A 22,816-nucleotide genomic window follows, 5' to 3' on the forward strand; every position below is an offset into this window, starting at 1 on the left:
TCTGACTGCATGCAGTATTATTCCAGATATTTGTATCTTGAAACAGACACTCTGAAACCTTGTGAATGCATTTTTTGCTAATGGAAGAGAACACTCTGTTACTCTTCTTTAAGGCTATTTTCAAGATGCTTATGGTATGAGTAAATTTTCTTGTTTTTCACAACAGTCAGAAGCAGCTTCAGTGTTGGTGTCTGGTAGGCAAATATGTCTCTGCTAAAGACACTGGCATTTCATTAACATACACCAGGTTTGAACTTGGCTCAGGTTAGCATTTCTGACAAGATCCAGACATATATAAAAAGATGCATGATGACTCTTGTTTCAGTTCAAACTAAATAGCATTTTCTACCAGTAGTAATCCCAGTGATTTCAGAAACTGAGAAGTTACCTATTATTCCTCCCCAAAGGAACATGGCTTCTGTGGTTATAAGTATTATCAAAATAATGTAAAATCCCCAAATAGGTGCATTTGATAAGAATTCAAATCTGAAATTATTTTGTGTACATTTACAAATTTATTATTTAATAAGATGAAGTTTCTACTAATTATTTAATCCACTGGATGTATGTATGCATGTGTGTAACTGTATTGTGTTTGCATGGCAAGGTTGGGGGGGGGGGGGTGGGCTACAGGGGTGGCTCTGTGAGAAGCTGCTAGAAGCTTCCCCCATGTATCATAGAGCCAATGCCAGACAGCTACATGATGGACCTGCTGCTGGCCAAGGCTGAGCCTATCAGTGACAGTGGTTGTGCCTCAGGGGTATGCTTAAGAAGGGGAAAAAAAAAATGCACAGCAGCAACAGCAGCTGGAGAGAGAAGCGAGAATATGTGAGAGGAACAACTCTACAGACACCGAGGTCAGTGAAGAAGAAGGGGCAGGAGGTGCTCCAGGTGCCAGATCAGGTTACCCTGCAGGCTGTGGGGCAGCCCATGGTGAGGCAGCTGTGCCCCTGCAGCCCATGGAGGGTAACGGGGGAGCAGATGGATGCCTGAAGAAGATTGTGACCCCATGGAGAGACCACACTGGAGCAGGACCTCTGGACCCATGGAGACAGAAGCCCACACTAGAGCAGGTTTGCTGTCAGGACTTGTGACCCTGTGGTGGACCCACACTGGAGCAGCCTGTTCCTGAAGGACTGAACCCTGTGGAAGGGACCCACGCTGGAACATTTTGGGAAGAACTGCAGCCTGTGGGAAGGACTCCTGTTGGAGAAGTTCATGGAGGACTGTCTCCCATGAGAGGGACCCCACACTGGAGCAGGGAAAGAGTGTGAGAAGTCCTCCAGTTGAGGAGGAAGGAGCGGCAGAGACAATGTGTGATAAATTGACCACAACTTCCATTCCCTATCCCCCCTCTGCTGCCTGGAGGGAGGAGGTAGAGAAATCGGGAGTGAAGATGAGCCTGGGAAGAAGGGAGAGGTGGGGGGAAGGCGTTTTAAGATTTGGTTTTATTTCTCATTACTTTAGTCTGATTTTATTGGCAATGAATTAAATTAATTTTCCCCAAGTCAAATCTGTTTTGCCCATGATGGTAATTGCTCAGTGATCTCCCTGTCTATATCTTGACCCACGAACCTTTCATTATATTTTGACATTAGATGGGATGCACCTTTCCCAGAGAGGGAAGGGGATTTTGAGGCAGGAGTTAGCTGGGCTCATTGTCAGAGCTTTAAACTAGATTTGAAGAGGGAAGGGGCAAAACATCGGCCCATCTGAAGTGCATGTATACCAATGCACACAGCATGGGTAACAAACAGGAGGAGCTTGTAGCCGTGATGAAACAGGAAAATTACAATGGTGTTGCTATTACAGAAACATTGTGGGATGTCTCCCATGACGGGAGTGTGCCAGTTGATGGTTACAAGCTCTTTAGGAGGGACAGACAGGGAAGGAGAGGTGGTGGGGTGGCTCTGTATGTTAAGGACTGTTACGATTGCTTTGAGCACAGGTGTAGTGAAGACAGGGTGAAGTGTCTTTGTGCTAGAATCAGGGGGAAGGCCAACAGGGCAGATGTTGTAGTAGGAGTCTACTATAGGCAACCCACCCAGGACAGAGAGATGGACGAGATATTTTAGAGGCACTTAGGTGAAATCTCACGATCGCTTGCCCTTGTTCTTGTGGGCGACTTTAACTTCCCAGACATCTGCTGGAAATACAACACGGCAGAACGAGACCAGTCCCGGAGATTCCTAGAATGTGTGGGAGACAACTTCCTGACGCAGCTGATGAGTAAATCGACCAGAGAAGGTGCCCTGCTGGATCTCCTCTTTGTGAACAGGGAAGGGCTGGTGGACGACGTGGAGGTTGGAGGTCGACTAGGGCACAGCAATAACAAAATAATAGAGTTCTCTATTCTTAGAGAGGTCAGGAGAGAGCTAAGTAGGACTGACATCCTGGACTTCAGAAGGGCTGACTTTTTCTTGTTTAGGCACCTGCTTGAAAGGATCCCCTGGGAGACTCTCCTGAAGGGTGTAGGGGCCCAGGAAGGCTGGGCGCTCTTTAAGAAGGAGTGTTAATGGCTCAGGAGCAGGCGGTCCCCAGGTGCTCTAAGAGAAGCCGATGCCAGAGAAGACCACCCTGGCTGAACAGGGAGCTTTGGCTGCAACTCAGGGAGAAAAGGAGAGTTTACAGCCTTTGGAGGAAGGGGCTAGCCACACACAGCGATTACAGAGAGGCTGTGAGGCTATGCAGGGTGGAAATCAGGAGGGCTAAAACCCATCTGGAAATTAATTTGGACTCTGCAATCAAGGATAACAAGAAAAGTTTCTATAAGTATGTCAGTAGCAAAAGAAAGTCCAGGGAGAGCCTCCATCCCCTGCTAGATGCAGGAGGAAACATGGTAACAAGTGATGAGGAGAAGGCTGAGGTGCTTAATGCCTTCTTTGCCTCAGTCTTTAATAACAAGATCAGTTGTATTGATGAAATCCAGCCTCCACAGCCAGAATACAGAGACTGGGGGAACGACCCCCCTGCAATCCAGAAGACAGTCAGTGACCTGCTGCATCACACAGACACACACAAGTCTATGGGACTGGATGGGATACACCTGAGAGTACTGAAGGAGCTGGCTGGGGTGCTCGCCAGGCCACTTTCTATCATTTTCCAGCAGTCCTGGCTGACCGGGGAGGTCCCAACTGATTGGAAATTGGCCAATGTGAAACCCATCTATAGGAAGGGTTGGAAGGATGATCCGAGAAGTTACAGGCCTGTCAGCTTGACTTTAGTGCCTGGGAAGCTGCTGGAGCCGCTCATCCTAAACACCATCATGCAACACATGCGGGACAACCAGATGCTCAGGCCCAGTCAGCATGGGTTTATGAAAGGCAGGTCCTGCCTGACAAACCTGATCTCCTTCTACGACAGGGTGACCCACTTACTGGATGAGGGAAAGGTTGTGGATGTAATTTACCTTGACTTTAGCAAGGCTTTTGACACCGTTTCCCACAGCATTCTCCTGGCAAAAATGGCTGCTCGAGGTTTGGACAATCGCACACTTCGCTGGGTAAAAACTGTCTGGATGCCCAGGCCCAGAGAGTTGTGGCAAACGGAGTTAAATCCCGTTGGCGGCCGGTCACGAGTGGTGTCCCCCAGGGCTCGGTTTTGGGGCCACTCCTGTTTAACATCTTTATTGATGATCTAGACGAGGGGATCGAGTGCACCCTCAGTCAGTTTGCAGATGACACCCAGTTGGGTGGGAGTGTTGATGTGCTCGAGGGTAGGGAGGCTCTGCAGAGAGACCTGGACAGGCTGGAGCCATGGGCTGAGGCCAACTGGGGGAGTTTCAATGAGGCCAAATGCCAGGGGCTGCCCTTGGGCCACAACAACCCCCAGCAGCGCTACAGGCTTGGGGAGGAGTGGCTGGAGAGCTGCCAGTCAGAGAGGGACCTGGGGGGGTTGATTGACAGCCGGCTGAACAGGAGCCAGCAGTGTGTCCAGGTGGCCAAGAAGGCCAATGGCATCCTGGCTTGTGTCAGCAATAGCGTGGCCAGCAGGGACAGGGAAGGGATCTGACCCCTGTCCTCGGCACTGGTGAGGCCGCCCCTCGATTCCTGTGTTCAGTTTTGGGCCCCTCACTACAAAAAGGACATTGAATGACTCGAGCATGTCCAGAGAAGGGCAACGAAGCTGGTGCAGGGTCTGGAGCACAGGTCGTACGGGGAGCGGCTGAGGGAACTGGGGGTGTTTAGTCTGGAGAAGAGGAGGCTGAGGGGAGACCTCATCGCCCTCTACAGCTCCCTGAAAGGAGGTTGCAGAGAGCTGGGGATGAGTCTCTTTAACCAAGTAATAAGCGATAGGACAAGAGGTAATGGTCTCAAGTTGCACCAGGGAAAGTTTAGACTGGATATTAGGAAGCATTTCTTTCCAGAAGGGGTTGTTAGGCGTTGGAATGGGCTGCCCAGGGCAGTGGTGGAGTCCCCATCCTGGAGGTGTTCAAGAGTAGGGTCGATTTAGAGCTTAAGGATATGCTGTATTTATGAACTGTGCTAGGCGAACGGTTGGACTAGATGATCTCTGGGGTCCTTTCCAACCTAGATGATTCTGTGATTTTCTTTCCCCTGTCCAGCTGAGGAGGGGGAGTGATAGAGCAGCTTTCTGGGCACCTGGCATCCAGCCAACATCAAGCCACCACAGTAACATAAGGAAAATGCTTATTTTCTTTCTTTTCCTTTTTTTTTTAAAGCAAAATGCAACAGCTCTGGCTCTCTTCAATACATATGTTTTTTCTATTCTATATCTCTTATGTGAAGTCTAGCATGCTGCTATTCAATGTCCCCTTTATGAAAGTTAGCATTAGGGAAAATAGGAACTGGTGATCAGATAAAAATATGACATAAAACCCTGGAATATACTTAAAGTTCTTTGAAAAGCTTTCTGAAAAATATTAAATATTTCCTGGGTTTGGGATTTTTTTTGGTGACATTCAATCTTGAGGATCGTATTTTAAAAACTGAAATCCCATCATGGAGAACAGACAGACCATAAAATATTGTACTACAGGTTAGGAATATATCTTGACAAGGATTAGTGAAACACTGGGAAATGCTAATGCTTAGTTTATATTGTGCAAGTGTTATGTAATGTATTTGTAAGAGTTTTGTCAGTATAAAAGCATGTAAGCCTGAGTTTTGGAGAATTAGCAGGGAAGATACTAACAATAATTTATTCATGGATGTGGAATTTAGTTTCACTGTTTACAGATCTCAGTTGTGCTTTTCATTTTCATAGTGACTTCTACCTCATGTTCTATGAATTCTCCACAGATGTTGCTGGTTGAATAATGGAAATATTTGTGAACTTTTTTTTCAGTTTGAAATCAGCTTTTGAGGTACATGTGTTTTAAAGTCTGTTGGCTCCTTGTGTATTCAACTGACAGGGAAGTCAAGCTTTATTGTGAAAAGTGAATTTTGATGGCTTTGTACTATACTTTTTGCATTGAATGAAGGGCAGGCTGACCCAGCCCTGTCTTACTAGTATTATCAGTATGAGTGAGCTTGCACAGGCTGTGGATTTTATTTTTTTTTTTTTAATCTCTACCCAAAAGTTACTTATCATAACATACATGGCATGGAAATAACTTGACAGAGCTAACAAGGAGCTAATAATTTTCCTTTATTTTTCTCTTTATAGTTTGTTGCCCAGCCCAACTGCCAGCAGCTGCTCGCATCCCGCTGGTACGATGAGTTCCCTGGATGGAGGAGGCGACACTGGGCTGTGAAGATGTTGACATGTGTTGTGATAGGACTCCTTTTCCCGGTCTTCTCTGTGTGCTACCTGATAGCTCCCAAAAGCCCATTGGGGCTGTTCATCAGAAAGCCATTTATCAAATTTATCTGCCATACTGCATCTTACTTGACTTTTCTGTTCCTACTGTTGCTTGCCTCTCAGCACATTGACAGGTCAGACTTGCGCATGCAGGGACCACCACCAACCATCATCGAGTGGATGATATTACCGTGGGTCCTGGGTAAATGTATTACTAAAGAAAATACAGTGAAAAGTGTTTTGACCTCTGTGGTTTTGCCAAGCATTCTGAGGGAGGAAGATACAGTAGAGAGTTCTGTCATAAATTATTGACTTATCAAAACAGGCAAACAGTCCGTCTCCTCCAATACCTAGCAAGAGTAGTAGACAACTTGGGAAGAGTTTAAAAATCCAAAGTATCACCACCTGATATACTACAGTGAGGGAAAACAAAAGATATTGGGTGTTCCTTCCTGTGATTAATCAGTGCCCTGAAACATACATATTGATATTCTTTTTAATATCTATTTTCTCCAGCCCAGAAATTGTTCTGATTCTTCTGAGTGTCTTCTGAGTCTACTTTTTTAAAAAGGGCACCTTTACCATGATAATTATTTTTCTTGTATTAGAATGAGGTCTAATGTCATTTCTGGACCTTAGTTACCTCAAATATGTTTCTTTCTAATATGACAGACCTACCTATTGCAAATAGTGATGATCACCATTTCAAGTGAGTATTTTCATTAAAATATGCATGCAGAGTATTTTTTATGGGCAAAACCATTGATGAGAACTTGTCAAACAACTTCAAACAAAATATTTTATCAGAAGAAATAAGAAAATCCCCTAGCATTTTTTAAATGGGAACAAAGATTACCATTCTGTCCTGATAGATTAAAATAAAATTTTTGGTCTCAGATTATTGAAAGCCTACTTTGTGTGGGCCATGTTGGCCTTAAATGTCTTCCTGTGTGATTGCTCAGTCCTATCAGATTGTATTATTGTAGGTCCTCCCTACCTTTGTGTGTCTACCCTACTAGGTGATGTCTCTCTTGGTGTGCCATGGTCTTTTCCCTGATTCTTGTTTTAGGAACAAACACAAGTTGGACAAGATCAGGCCAAATATATTTGGTCTTGAGTGGAATGAAATTGTAGGAGGGACTTAGTAGTCTTAACTGCAAGAATTTAAGTTTGATATCTTCATTTAAATTGTCATCACATAGACAAGTTCATGCACAAAATTTTCTGAAATGTTTTGGTGGGATTTTGGTACTTTTACCTCTCCTAGAGTTTCCCATTAAGATGCCGTTTCTCTTCACTTTTGCAACTTTTCTCAAACACCTGGCTTTTTTAAAAGCAACCAAACTGACAAGGCTTTTGTCATCATTAATCATATATAATTTACAATGCAGTGTTGAATTTGTAATACACTAATTGGCAGTGCCTGATACTGCAAAGGAGAATGAGTCAGTGGCTTTTCCTCTGTGTTCCTTGGTAGAGCACTGCAAGAAGTAGGGCTACATCTGTTTTACTTAAGAAAACAAGCATGCAGGACTGAAAACCCTGTGTACACTTAATTGTTGGGAACCGTTCAGAAGAACCTGCCTTCCACAGATGAACTGCTTTCTGAGATGTCCCCCATGATAGCACAGCATAAAACAATCCTTACCACCAGCCTTCACTGTAAGTTGTGTTGTCCTTCATTGGGTAAAAATTGCTACTAACATTAAAAAAGCCAGTATCTAGTATAATTGCAAAGGAATTAATCAATCTGGAAGGCTGCTTAGAATGACATTTCCCACAGACAAGTCAGACTAACTTCTGTGGGTGAGATTGACATTTAAATATTAAAACCAAAATTTTCTCCAGTAAACTTTCCCAGTTTTATACCATCAAGAATTAAGAAACCAATATAAAAATAATTAGTTTGATACATTACTTCCTTAGAAATAAATGCTGCAATGCTGAGGAGGAGAAAGGGTCTCTTCTGTGCTGTCCCATATGCCCAGAGGAGATATTAGTAGCTTTTCTGTCCAACCTTTCAAAATAGCAATTGGTCAGTATCTGCCCAGCTTTCATGGTATCCTGAGTCTGAAGGATAATAACAACAGATGCATAGCTGACACATAAACCTTGACGTGCCAAAGTGGATTTTAACCTGTCTTTTTAAAGAAAGAAATTAGAGCCCAGAGAAAAAGGCACAATTTGAGAAGGGCAAGGGCTAGTTTCAGCTAAAGGCAGTTCTAAAACCTTGGTGACTATCTCCTCTCCAGAAAACATCCAGTGAGAAGAGGAAGAACCTCCATTGCCCTCAACCTCTGACACTGCTGTTTACTTAGGAAAGGTTTTAGTAACTCAGCATCCCAAAGCACTTGTTTGAAGAAGCCATTAACCCTGAGAATTATGACTATGAAGATGACTATCATTTCTAAAAGCAGCATTAATATTTGCAGTATAGACTCATATGGCCAGATTACACCAGTACTGCCTGTGCTGAATAAGCCCTTCCTCTGCAAGCAGTACCGGTCAAGTCAAGGGAACTGCTTGCATAAACAAATATTCATGAGCATGAATAAAAATCAGTAGCAGATACCATGTGGTCAAATAGCTTGTGGTTAATCTAGACTGTAATGTTCAGAGAAACTGTGCCTTCCAAAATCTCTTTCACCTAAAAAGATGTATTTTACACACTGATCTCTAGCAGTTTCTAACTAGTGTTTTCCTGTAGTTCCTGCTGGGTTCAGTTTTCAGACTTTCAGCCTTAACCCACCCAAATAATAAGGCCCCAGATTCAGCCATTGTAATCTCAGGCAATTCATTAGGTACCTAAGTTCCCCCCATCATTGGAGGAGACAGACACACATCTCCAGAGGACACTTCAGTGACAGCATGTGATGAATATGTCTTATTTCATCTTTTTGTTTGTTTCTTTCTTTTAAAGGAAGGAACCTCAGCCAAAACCTGTTATTTTCATATTCACATACATACAAACTTTGATCTACTCATCTTTTAATAAACGAAATAGTTTTATTAACTCCTTATCTAAGGTTAGTTACCAGGCCACAAGTTAGTCTGTCATCTCATCTCTTTAAACTATACAGTTATGCAGTATCCTTAAAAAAGCGTAAATGCAGAACTCTTGAATTACACAGTGGAGCTTAAATCTGAGGTAAATCTTTGCATTTTCTGGATGTAGACAAAAAATGTTGACATCTGAGACAAAACTAATGTCACTCTAGGGTTACAGTTTTTCTCTCAAATTGGAAACATGACCAAGTAAAACCTTTTCCCAAAGCAAAGATTATCCTGAAGCAGCTACATCATGTCAAAATTCTTAACATTTTCAACAATAGAATTCTCTGCTTGTCCTTCTCTTAATTACAGTAGTAATGTGTGAGGTTTGCATTTTAAGAGCTACCTCCCTTAAAATGAAGAGAGGATGAGGTGCTCTGCTTTGTAGTCTTCTCATCAACATCAATTTCAGCATACGTATATTTCACAGAACTTAAAAAGTTTCAAGATTGTCCATAACAATCTAAGCTCTCCAGGAATTAGCATTTACCTACTACTATGTACTAGAAGACTGAATGTGCATAATTAGCATATATTAAAAGTGTCACTAGAGTAGGAAGCTCAGAGGAAAAACCTGTATTGTGCTACATTTCCATGGAGACTATTGATTTTACATTTTAAAAGTCTCTTCAGGAAACTTCTGCATTAATTCTGTCTTTTGCATGATTAGGTGATTACACAAGTGGTGTTACAGTATGTGGTGTTTATCCATGGAACAATAAGTCAGTATACCAAGGCTAATGTTACAGCTTTAAGAAGCATTTGTGGAAAAAACTCACAGTAGGATGAGTCAGAGACTCCTGTCCTTATATTTAAACAAATAAGAAATGAGCTTTTGCTGGTAACGAAAATTAATTTTGTTCTGATTTGCTGTTGATTCTGATCTCCCAAGCATGCCAGATGCTTCAAACTACAGAAATGTAGGCCTGTTTCCTATACTTGAGAATCTATCACCACTGAAAAAGAAGACAGGAAAAACAAGAACCTTGAAAAAAAAGTGAGGAAGAACAGTGTTTTCTATCATCTAATTGCCATCCAGTTGCTGAGTGGCCTCTGAGCATGATAACAGTCATGCAAAGGGAAATCAAATAAGACCCAGCCTCATCTTCTGTGTGTCTTGAGTGCAGCTCACATAAAGATCTTATTGATCCCTGTAGACTTGTCATACCTGTTCTTCTGCCCTAACCCCTACCCTCAAACCCAGCTGTGACCATGCTAAATGTCCTCACAGTGGGCATTTGGCTCACTAAGGAATGCTACAAAATTCAGAGGAGAAAGCCAACAACCAGACAAATTTAGTGCTTAGTAGATGTGATTAAAAAGCTCCCTGCCAGTTGTTCGTGGTGGCTACAGCAATAAGAACATTTTTTAGGCAAATATGTTTTGATGAGTTTTTTGCTATTTTATGGGCATCTTTAAATGTTCATCGTAATTTTGTTGTTGAGAATACAGCCTGGAGCAGAAATGCAGCCTTAGTGGATCTCTTTAACAATGTGTTCTCCATCCTTTCTGTCAGAGTGGTTTCTGCTATTGGAGTACGTGAATCTATAGAGAATGTGGATGTTTGGGAACTGTGCAAACAGCAGACTTTTGTGGTCAGCAAACTGCTGGTGGGATGTATTGGAGTGTACAGTCTTGTCAGTACTTAGCACATTGTACATTCAAACCAATGGCACAGCAAGACACTTCAGATGAAGTGATCATAGAAGTGGCAAGTACACTGTGCATCATCTTCTAAATTTTGTCAAGAAAGTGTTGTGTAAAAATTTGAACAGCTAGTACAAATTGGCATGGTCCAGGAAGCAGATATAAAGAATAATATAACCAGCAAGATGAAACAGTACATAACCAGTAGTGACAAATAAAGTGCAGAAGAAGAAAATAATGCCAGACAAAGCTGGAACACAACTTCAGTCAGAAAGAAGGATAATGCACATAATGACCACTCAAGACCATTTAGTCCGAATTACTGATCAACACAGGCTAACTGCAAAGATAGATCAGATTGTTCAGGTTCTTGTCCAGTCAAATCTTGAATTTCTCCAGAGACAGATACTTTACTGCCTCTCTCAGCAAACCATGCCTGTCTCTAGCCACTGGTGAACTTTTTTCCTAGTATCAGTTGGAATATTGTGTGCCACAACATGCAACCATTACTTCTTATCCTTCCAATGTGCACCTCTAGGACAAGTCTGGCTCCAGTTATTCATAAGTATCTATTTCATTAGTGGATGACAGCAGCAATATCCCCCCATTAGTGTTCTCTAGGCTGAACAACTCTGCTTCCTCAGCCTCTTCTTGTACATCATATGGTCCAAACCCCAGTCATCTTGATGGCGTTCTACTAGGTTCACTTCAGTCAGTAAATCTCTTTTTTTGTTGGGATCCCAAAACTGGACATACTAATGAAATTTTTTATTTAAAAATCAGGAAAGCTACTTTGTGTCAGGACTGCATGAATCGTGACGTAATAGGACCTTTTACTTAGTTACTTGTAGGTTTACCAGGTTACAAATATTTAAGATGAACGTTTTTCTGTGTAGATGATTTTATTTTATTCTGGTTTTTACTGATGTTGGCTGATACATGTCTTTTTGTGTTTAAGATTTACTCTAGAATGGTCTTGCCATTTCCAAAACCAAGGCCAAAGAAAAATGTCTTGTTTCGATTATGATAAAAAAAGTCAGGAGTCTTTTTCTTTGGAAAAACACTTTCAGTGGTGCCATAACCTCCAGTTAAATATAGGTAGCCATATAGGGTTTCTTGATATTCTAGTAAAAGTCTATCCTAAATTTGAAAAGCCTTTGTAAATGTGTCTCAATCTAAAATGGAGCTACAGACTGCTTTGGTTCCTGAATGCCATCCATAGTGTCACAACCAGACTTAATCAGTGGCTCCTAGTCACAGTGACAGAGATGTGATCTCTGGACAAGGATATCCCTAAACTTAGCAAACATGGAAGCTTTTACTTTATCCTTTCTTTGAATCCTTTCCCTAAGCATTCAGGATTTGCTGCAGTTTAGGCTAGATGGAACAGTGATCTGCCTATACTTACTGGCCTTTTTCAGTGTTTAAATAGGAGTTCTCTTCCTTAACAATGACTGTCTGAACATTCATTTTACATACACTTTTATTAACTATGGAAAACTTCCCTCCCACAGGCAGTGTCTTAGAACTGCAAGCAAGGACTCTGCTTTTACAGGATAACATAATCATATAAAGACAAGTGCAATGCAATGAGATGTTTTCTTGCAATCACAGTATTTTGCTGAAGGAAGCAGGTTTTAGCAGGATCCTGAGATACTCTTTGGACTTCAGTTCTGTTTTCAACTGAGTACCATTGTGCTTGCTCCCCTAGCATCCAAATATTTCATGTTTAAACATTACAGTCCTGAGGATAAACAGAAAAGGCCTGCAGTGGGTGTGCAAAGCCTAGCTTTGATGCCTTTGCTTTCTAGTAGAGTCCCTTAGAAATGAGGCAAAAAGACACCTGTTGAGTTTTTTTTCTTCTTTAATTCTCTCTCCTTAAATTTCCCTTTTTTCCTTTTGTAGCAGGAGTGGTGGATGTTTGACCCCTGCACTATTCCTGCCCTTAGTACTCTCCTGGTATAGAGGTTCAGTCTTCCCTTAGGCTGAGAAAAGACAGGTTCCCGGTTTCCTGTGCCCTGTGCAGGAACGTTAGCCATAAAGCTGCAGCGCCAAATATTCACACTACTCTTGGAGGATATGGTTTAAACATCTCAGGAGAGGAAGTTGTTTGGGATACTGAAATTCAGTCTCATGTAGATACCTAACTGAAGCCCTGAGATAGGCTTCTAAGTGCTGGTGAGACGCAGTGTTTGAGATTCATTCTTCTTTCCAATTCCTGCTGTTCCTCTTGTTCAGGCTGTTTTAGCACTCAGTATTCATAGGCTGTGGACGTCAGATACGTGCTTGAAGCTCCAAGTGAGCATAAAATGCAATTTATAGGGAATTTTATGAATTCAATTGTCCCTTGCATGGTGAATTTTACTCAGTACTGTGTACTTAATTTAGACATGGAATCACAGAGTATTTCAATGACTAAACCCCTTCATGGGACTGAGCTCCCAAATATAATTTTAGAATCTCAGTATTGAGATGTCTGAATCCTTATATGCTTGTTAATAGGAGAGAAGGGGATATCTACTTCTGGCCTTTCCTAGAGTTGCACATACGATGCCAAGCTGGTCTGTGCAGGACTCTGAAAGCTATTGAGCAATGCTTTAAAGTCCTTTCTGTGTTTCATAAACAAGCTATCCATGCATTTATTCTGCCTGCAGGATCCTTTGTGGATCTAATCCCTGTGCATCCTTGAAGACTATTTCTTACTATTAACTACTTACTATTAACTACTACTACTATTAACTATAAATCATGTTATTCTAGCAACACTGAGAGAATGTAGTAAGTGCTGGCAAAGATAAGGAACATGCATATGTTTGGAGATACACTTTAATTAATATTAGATTGCAGTACTGTACATAAATATTGCTTTATAAATGATGGTTGTCTGTGGTAATAGTTAAGACATAAACCTTGCTCCTTACCCTCTCCACACTATTTTTGTGAAAGCAAGAAACTATTTTCTGTATTAAATAATTTGGATAAATACATGCCACAAACAGTTTCAATTAAGCCATGGAGATTAAAGGATAACAAGTAAAATTATGCATGCTTCACTCCACATGTAAACCTGTTGAGCTTAATAGAGATTTACAAGCAGTAAATGAGGATATACTTTAAAGAGATTTATAGACTCCTGTGCAAAAGTACCTTAGAGAATTGGACTGATACTTTTGGCTGGCTAAATTTCTGTCTACGTTATTGTAGAGCAGAGTTCAAAAGCAGAAATATGCAGAATTTCTGTACTCTTGTCTCCCTATTTAGGTACCTGTCCATAGCCTCTAACTCCAAACTCAGGCATTTAGCAGGTTTGGTTGTTATGAATTGGGAGATTAAATCAAAGTAAACATAGAGAAAGCTACTCACATGCCTATAAAGAGGTACCTGGTCCCATTTTTGAAGTCCGATATACTCACAGAGAGGATGTTCCTGTGATAAATACCCTACATGAAACCTGTACCTTTTTTGGCAATACATGGCATGGCCAGCTTGGATAAGTAGGGCATCTAAAATGGCACTAGACACTTCTATTTAGACATGATACATTAAAAAAATACAGTATCTTTCATGTTCCCCTAGATCGAGACAACTATACCATCACCATTTACAGTCCACTCATATGGAAGGCTGAGGTGCATGAACCTGAAATGGTTTGGATGGTCATCTTTGGTTAATTCAAACTTTATTAACCCTACTAGCCAATGCATATTGAACATAACAGTCAATCCAGGGTTACAGTTTATTTTTGCATACACTCTAGGACATTAAACATTTTCTCTTTGCTTATATTTCTATTTTTTACATAAAACCTGTTTTAGAGGCAAAAAAAAAGACCATTAATGTTAAGATAAATGTAGCAATTTAAATCTACTTTAAGCTTCCACTGTGATAATGAACTACAATGTATTTGCATTTCAGAATATTTTGAAAAGGAAATTCAAAAGATTGCTTAAAAAATTTAACTGCTAATTACATATATTTCCTTTTGGCACTTATAGGAGTACTGTGAAATTCAGACTTATTGCTATTCAAGTTATGAAATAAAGTGTGTGGTCTAAAGATGCTAGTTACTGTCCCTTCTAAAGATACTGGGTTAGGAAACAGCTGTTCCGCTTATATGGATGCCTTACTGCATAAATACTCAAGCAACTGCACAATCTAGTGCTACTAGACTAGTTGGTGAAACTAAGTCATAAATATTTGAGGGACTGTTCAATAATGATTGTCCAAACCGTTTGCACCTGACATTCCATAGTGGGTGAAATACATATATATAACACCATAATTCATAATGCCGTGCCTAGACCAGTTTCATTCGCAGCTGATCACTGTTTCTTAGAAATTACATTTTTCCTTGAACACAAGAGTAAACGCACTCCTGGTACATATTCAGAACTGAATACTCCTACCTCTGACAGAGTATATTTCATCCAAAAGGCTCGAATGCTCCATAATCCTTCTGTTGTTCATTACCTTTTCACTGCACTCCAGAGGCATTACTAAATTCGTCTTCACTGCTTCTTTGAGAGAAGGAATTAAGTTAATTGTACAGATAGGAAAGTGAAGACAAAGAGTCAGTTGAGGTTAGATATTAAGTATTCTCAGTGTTGAGTGGTGTGCACAGATAATTTAAATCATCATTCCCAGGCTCAACTTGCTTGAGTGTAACTGTCCTGGGAAGAGAGCTGGGATATAAATGGTGCCTCTGACCATGTCAGTCCCAGCACTTTGCCTGACCTGACACAGGACCCAGACACTGTGCACAGTTGTCCCCCTCCCAAACAGCCATTTCCCTGACCCCAGGGGAAAGCAGAGGCCTGCTTTTGATTTTGTGCATGTTCCTTTAAAGTAGCTGCATTCTGTTAACAAAATATATCCCAGAGATTGGGAGCCCCCGTATTATGCCAGGATGCCTCTCCATTCCTCTTGTAACCTTCATATACCTTCAGCAGAGATCAGTTCATCAGCCAGAGAGATATTTCAATCCATATCAATGTTCAGTGAATTCTGTGGAATGACTTCCCTTTGCTTCAGAGAGCGTTAGATCTTTAGCAGCTTGCCTCACTTCTTGTTGTACCTGAGAAACTCTAAATTGTGTAGTAGAACAAAGTTGAGTTTGTCAGTTAAATGGTTTCACAGTCCAGTGAAAATATATTCTCCAAGAAACATACTAAAAGGTTATTGCTGAATTTGGCATGCAGAGTTGACTCTGAGAAACCTCTTGCTTCCCATCACTTAATGGTAAGGAGCAAAAATAGCACAGACCAACCAACCTTTTTTGGGAAAGGTAAGGCCAAAATTAGCTAGGGATCCATAAATCTCTTTAAAAACAAAAATAGTTCCGGATACTGCCTTTCATTTCTTTCTTTGACAAATCTTGATGTCATTATTTACAGTGAGACTTTAACCATAATTATAAACAATAAAAGGCAGTGTTGTGGAGATGGCATAACATTTTTGTGTATTTCCACAGTTGCTGGAAAATTGTTATTCAAGATTCAGTAGAAGACAGGAATTTAGACAAAGTGTATCTGAGATTTTTTCTCTTAGAATTTAATACACCTTTGAATGGATTTCAGAGGTAATTTAATTCATTTGTTGTTTGTTTCTTTTGCATGGCAGTAAGAGACATTTTCCTTGTGAGTAAAATTACAGGTCTGGGTAGCTGAAAACAGGTATTGGATCAGTCAGGATAGATCCAGAATTTTTACAGTCTGAAAGTTACCTTGCAGCCCCCACAAAAAAATACTGTCTAACCTAAGGCTTTATCCAAACAGACAGAGAATATTTGTAAGAGTATTGAGCTGCTGCCCTGCTCACAGTTGCAAGGTTTGCGAATGGCATCTTACTTTATGAATGGAAAAGTAGTTCCACATTTTTTAAAAGGCATTTCAGTGGGAAATACACCTTCAAAATCTAAGTCTATAGATAAATATATAAAATAAAGTTAGTCTTATTAGTGTACATGTATTGATGTATCTACATATACAAAAATCTACACAATGATCCTATGGAGTACATGATATCCATTATTCAATTCTTAAGGATTTTTAAAATTGTTATGAGGTAATTTTAATGAAAGATGGTACTTTTTAAAGAAAATTATTATTTTAGCACCTTTTGTTCTTCACTAAGAAGTATTTCAATTCCTATTTGTTTTGTTGGCTTGGATAAAATGCATTTCTACAATATGTAGGGTTTATTTTAGAAGAAAGAACTTTTTTCATTAATATTCAGAAATGTTTTCTGCAAAAAAGAAAATGTACTTAACACACAAATTCCATTTTTTCTCCAACTTTATTTGATCTATTTTAGTTTCTTTATTACATCATGTAAACTGGACTTCATTCAAATGGTTGCATTGATCAGCTTGCATGTATAATACTTCACAGTGCTGTATGCAACCTCTCCATTATGTCCGTCATTCCCAGGGCCTCATGTGGTCTGTGAGATTCCTGCCCTGAATTTATGTCTCTTTCATTCCATTAAAACCATGGGGCATTTAATGAAATGTGTTTCCATCATCTCAGCCTGTTTCAAAATACCCATGCTGTTATTTCTCTTTTATTGCTCCAGTATCTAGCTATAAACAATGCAACAAATGCTTGAAAGCCTCACCTTCAACTTTACAATTTAAATCCTTGATTAATGAGGTGGAAGAGCTGCATAATGTTGATCATTTCCTTGTAAGTGGCAATAAATGATAGAAACAGGCTGATGGGGAATGGATCAGTGAGGACATAAGAGGCAGGTGTGAATTCTAGCTGGTGTGAAGAGATAGGAAGGACACAATTGGAGCAAAGAGGCAACCACAACATAGAAAAGATTATCCAGCTAAAACAGTGAAATCTGCTCTGCGTGGAATTATTTCACCTAAAAACAGGCACCTGGAAGTTAGACATCTGTTTTAATTGAGCCTGATTATCCATGCCTCCCTTTTGACCCCCCTGCAGATGACAGGATTATTGCCTTGGAGATGCTTGCTTCCTTCCAGGGAGATAAAGAGAGCTTTGGGCAACGAACTTGTCCCTAGCCTGACTGTTTGAACACTCTTGCTTTTAGATCTACCCTTTGTATTTGGTTGATTCCTATTAGCAGTTTTTCCCCAGTACCTGTGTACAGACTGGCGATGTCTGTCCCCTCTGCTTTTTTGAGATGTCATCTTTCTTGCTGTTGAACATGTAGCTCTGACATGATCTCAGTCACCATGTGGTAACATTGCTGTTTTGGCACAATAATAAGCAGACAATGCCTGGACTCTAGATCTCTTTCCTGCCTGTAATAATGCACCCATTAGACGCTCCTGTCACTGCATGTCTTCTCCTCTTCTATAATGTCAGGTCATGTTTTGCAATTGCCCAAAAGTCTCCTTAGATAAAAAGTCAGGTTGTGTTCAGCTATCCATAAGTCTTCTAAATAGAAAGGGAAAGTGTGCAAGGTCACAGAGGTAATGCTGCTCTGATCTCTGGATGTCTTTTTTAAAAAAATACATAGATTTTCTTAGCCTTTTCTTGATTCTCTCAATGAATGTCACAGAACAAAATTGGCATATTGTATCAGACCCTGTGAAGATGAGAGCTGACTGACTTCTCCCTGCTGACCCTTCCTTTTTGCCAAAAAAGTGTAGCTATGATCTACAACAGGATTTCAAGGCCTCTGCCTATGTGACTGTAAATTAGTCCTAAACAGCACAACTTGGAATCCCTGAGGTTCATTGTTCGCAATAGCTCTGTCATGTAAGCTCACCAGGCCTTAAAGAAATCTTCAGCTTTGCAGAATGGCTCTGGGATTTCAGAGTACACGTTTCTAGGATAACCCTTCAGGCACACTTGGAAGGATTTACAGTGCTCCAGAGATCCCTGTTCTTCCACCATTCATTTGCTCCAATTGAGCACCCTTCAGGATACCTAGCCATAGAGACCTGGTGCCTGCAAAGACTCTGATCTCAGCTTTCATAGTGAGATTGCCCTGGAGTTGTGGGTTTTGTCAGTCAACCTTAGGACTTTGTACCTTCAAAGATTTGCCTTCAAAAAGGCATGTCTAGGAAGTTCTACTGTGCTTGCAAGGATTGTGTGTGTGTGTCACAAACGCAGCATCCATCAGCCTAGCTTCGAGTTCTCTGGAGTCAGATGAGAACTCAGTAACAGTATTTATATATGGAGTTTGCACTTAGGTGCTTTGGCTGGCAAGAAAGGCTAACTATCACATCTCCGTTTCAGCCAACAAAAATGTAGGATTTCCAGTTTTCCATTATCATTTTCCTGAAAAGAACAAGCCTGCATGAGGATGAACATAAAAGTTGTCTTGAACCAAGGAAAAAAATTAAAACCAACACCATTATGATGCCAAAGAATACTCAGAACTTTCAGCTGCCGAATGACTTCAACATTGCTGGTAGTTTGGATTAGTTGTGTTTCTAATTCAAAATTATGTAATTTATAATAGCCATATACCCTCTTCCACTGTTCTGTAATAGGTCAGTATTTCTGTTAGTGTCAACTTTACCTTTCATTTTCTGAAGCACAGGAAGTGCTTGGAAAAACACTCTGGCAGTTCACTCACAAAACAGATCAAATGTAGCAGCATTAGTCAACATTTGTTTTTCAATCTCTACATGATTCTATTATATTTTAGGCAGTACTATCAAAGCATATGATGCTGAGCAACAGTCTTACAGAGAACAGCCCTGTTGTATTTGTGTCAGTTCACATCTTTGGCTCCTTGGAGTCATGAAAGAAGACTGATGAACCTACAGCCTCTTGCTTAAGCATTCATCTTGTTATTTCTGCTCTGTTTTTAAAACACATTTTAAAGAGAATGCTTAACTGTGATGAATTACAAAAGAGTTCATTTAATTCTGTGAGCATGTGCATTGATTCCTGTAAGGTCTTCTTATTTGGGGATCTATCGATGCATCTGTCTGCTTTCTGTGCCACAGCAGTCTTCCCAGTGTCAAGAACCTTGGGCTATAGCTGTATTATTAAATAAAAAAGAGCAAGGAACTGTTCTCTAACACTGAGTCTCAGAGGCCATATCCATATTACACAGCCTTTGGCTCCAGGTCTCCTCAGGCTCCTGCAGCGCAATGGTGATTTTATGTGCCATTCTGCATGTGGAGCAGGGGTGATTCAGAGCGGTGTCTTAAATGTGAGGTGTATACTGCAGCCCACAAAACAGCTGCTTTTATGACCCAATAGTGCTTAACATGTTATGTCTAAAAGGTAGTGGAAGAGCAAGCAGGGATATTTGCAAATACATGAACTGCATGTTGAAGGGTTGGAGGGTACTGCGAAGGGAAGGGGAAGCCAAACCTGCTGTCATCATGTTCATACTGTGTGTCAGGTCTTTGAAGAGTAAGTGGTTAAGTCATTTCACAGGCTGAAAAGGGCAGGCATGTAGGAGCCTGTGAAGGTGTGTTTCCTTTGTGATGACACTTGCGCAATTAACAGCAGTAGTGGATGCTGTTAGTGGATATTGACCCTGCCATGCAATAAAGTTCAGCTGTTTTCTCACTGTGACTCATCACAACTGATTGCTGCTTGAAAAAAAAAAAAAAATAGTGCTTCTTAATAGTGCTATATTTTGTGGATTAGTTTTATCTGATAACCTAATAGAGTTGCAATCAGCCTGTCTAGGCTGTTGTAGGCACTAAAACGGGCGTATCCCACTTTCCTTTCTACATGTCCCACCATGGTGTTCCCCTCAGCTCTGCAGAATGCTGAAATAGTGATGGTGGCATGGCTGAAAATGATCCTGAGGCTCAAGATTACTTATGATGACACAGAGAAACAAGATGGGAACATATGGCTGAGATTTGAGGGGAGAAAGCAGTGAGGAAGGGAACCTTTCCTTTTGAAAGCAATCAGAAGACAGAAAGACTCAAGACAAAACACTAAAAAATTAAATTGTACTCCTCACATCTGTCCCCTTCCTGCCTTCCAAATAACTCAAAAACCTACCTGACACAAACAAGAATAGACCTGGAATTACTACTTAGGGATCATGTTTGAGAGAAGACATGATTTTTCCATGCAGTCAACTAAAAGACCATTAAGACAAAAAGTGAAGGTTCAAGATTAATTAAACCAGAATAGTGATGCAGGACTCTGTAAGTGCCTGCATGAAATCTCTTCAACATTTTCTAAACAAAGATGTGATAAGCAGGTGGAGAAAATCCATGTTGAATTAACCATGTCTCAACATCTATATGTGTGAGACTGGTCTCTTCTGTGGTGAATTTTGTCCTTTTAATGAGCACAAGAGTAATAAATTTATTTAAGAAAAAAGTTATCTGTGAAAAATTTAAAGCTCTATTGGTATTTTTATCAAAAAAGCTCTATAGATAATAATATGAAACATGCATCTAAATATTCCATTTTTTTAATCATACCATATTGTACAGTAATGTGGAGAATCTTCTTCAGAGAGGTTTTAATGTTTATAGCATTAAGGAGTCTCCACACAGTTGTCTCTGGAGCCACTAAACCAAGTTCATGCTGGAGAACTTGCAAAATTTCTCATTTGGACTGAATATTTCTGTATCAGTTTCTGTCCAGCACAATGCGTGCTCTGTACACCTGAAAACAGTTTCCATTCATTCATATTCCAAAGGAAGGAATCAACAGAAAGTACTCTGCTGGAGACACCGCTTTTTCCTATGGAAAAGGGAGACTTTAGTTTAGCAATGACAATAACAATAGAAATTCTCTTCCTTATTGTGTGGGTTCCAGTTGGAATAAATTAATGTATTCCAGGGTGGACTCCTGTCGTCATTTTCCAGTTTGAATTACATTGCAGCAGATACCAAGAAGAGAGTTGGCAGTGGTGACTGGTTTTAAGACTGTTCTTATTAGGATATAGTGGGAAAAGAGATTGAGGGAATCCAAACTGCCCTTGTACAGGCAGATTTTTTTTGTTTGTTTTTTTCCTGACAAATTAATTCCGGAAACATTAATGGGAAGATAAAATTTCACCTAAATAGATGTGTAGTTTAGAGCACTTATCCACCTTCCCTTTATAACTAATGTAAGGAGAATCGCTCCGTTGTGAGATGAGTGTCTAGAATAGTCACAGCCTTTTTAATGTAATATTCATGCTTAATTAATTATGTTCTATTTACAGGTTTTATCTGGGGTGAAATTAAACAGATGTGGGATGGTGGACTACAGGACTACATTCATGACTGGTGGAACCTCATGGATTTTGTAATGAACTCCTTGTATTTAGCAACAATCTCTTTGAAAATTGTTGCATTTTCAAAGGTAAATATTTAAAAAAAAAAAAAAAACTCAGCAAAATATTTAAGATAAATGAAATTAGGCTTTTTCAAAATTTCTTCGGTATTTGGAGGTTCTCAGGTTTAGCAGTGCAAGAGATGTTAGATGCGCTCATTGAATGTTCTGCAACTTATGACAAGAAGCTAGACCAGGATAAGAGTGAACAAAACCTTGTGATTTATACTTCTTCCTTCTTGGCCCAGGCAATCTTTTGTTATTTGATCCTGAATAGTCATACTGTCATTTTCTTGGAAAAATCACTGGTAATATTTAATAATGTTTGCAAAAATTATGTTTTGTGTTACTATTTTTCAGTAAGAAATTATTACCCCTAGGACAATTTTATGCACTGTGCAAAACTTCTGGACAGGAGTACAAGAAAAATATTTATTCATAATAGTGGGGGGGAAGCTAAAGAGCAAAATTTTAAATTTGATTTGAAAATTTATGATAAGTGCAACATGAAAAAGTAAAGCTGAACAGGATAAAATGGTCACTCAAGGCTGGGTATGTTCATTTTCTCATGCTTTTCATGGACATTTTATGAATAGTTTTATATTCCCACTGTTTGAAATATCTTCCAGCAAAACAGCCCTTCTTTCTAAAGCCATGTAACATGTTGCATTTTGTGTGTATTCAACATGAATCTATAATATGATAGAAATTCCTCATAAAATGAAATAGTTTAATCAAAAAATGGTCTCAAATGTAAGGAAACCACATCTGAAAGGAAATGAAAGCATTTCTTAGCATCTGTCATGGACCTGTTATCACATCCAAGTAAAGATAACAAGCCCATTTTTACTGGTCACTGTGATCAGCATTGTATTTCAGCTTTTTCGAGTTCCCTGCCACCAGCTACCCTACATGCATGAAAAGAGAGTCTCTTCTCTGCCAAGATCCTTTTGGCTGGGTAAAGAAGAGGAGAGAGCCATCAAGTAGCTGGTTACAGCTCCCTGTCCTCAAACAGCAGCTGTTCATGCTGCAGCCCTGCCATAAGTATAGAGGAACACAAGAACCTCTAATTTATATCATCTTGTGTCTATTCATAAGGGTTCACGTGTCAGCTGATCAGGGCAGGG

At 40.1% G+C, this 22,816-nt stretch overlaps 1 protein-coding gene across 5 annotated transcripts in view; it reads left to right on the forward strand.

Moving 5' to 3' along the window:
* Positions 1 to 22,816, forward strand: part of TRPC4 (transient receptor potential cation channel subfamily C member 4) — a 165,031-nt gene that overhangs the window by 116,991 nt on the left and 25,224 nt on the right. For 3 of the 5 annotated variants that reach the window (XM_074913833.1, XM_074913823.1, XM_074913842.1), the window contains 2 exons: positions 5,629 to 5,965; positions 21,580 to 21,719. In XM_074913833.1, the coding sequence (XP_074769934.1) occupies positions 5,629 to 5,965; positions 21,580 to 21,719 (477 nt within the window). Of the gene's footprint in view, positions 1 to 5,628; positions 5,966 to 18,785; positions 18,853 to 21,579; positions 21,720 to 22,816 lie in introns of those variants that run through there. The other 2 variants (XM_074913864.1, XM_074913852.1) reach the window with 2 other exon arrangements.

The sequence above is a fragment of the Athene noctua genome, chromosome 1 (assembly GCF_965140245.1).
Source record: "Athene noctua chromosome 1, bAthNoc1.hap1.1, whole genome shotgun sequence".
NCBI lineage: Eukaryota > Metazoa > Chordata > Aves > Strigiformes > Strigidae > Athene > Athene noctua.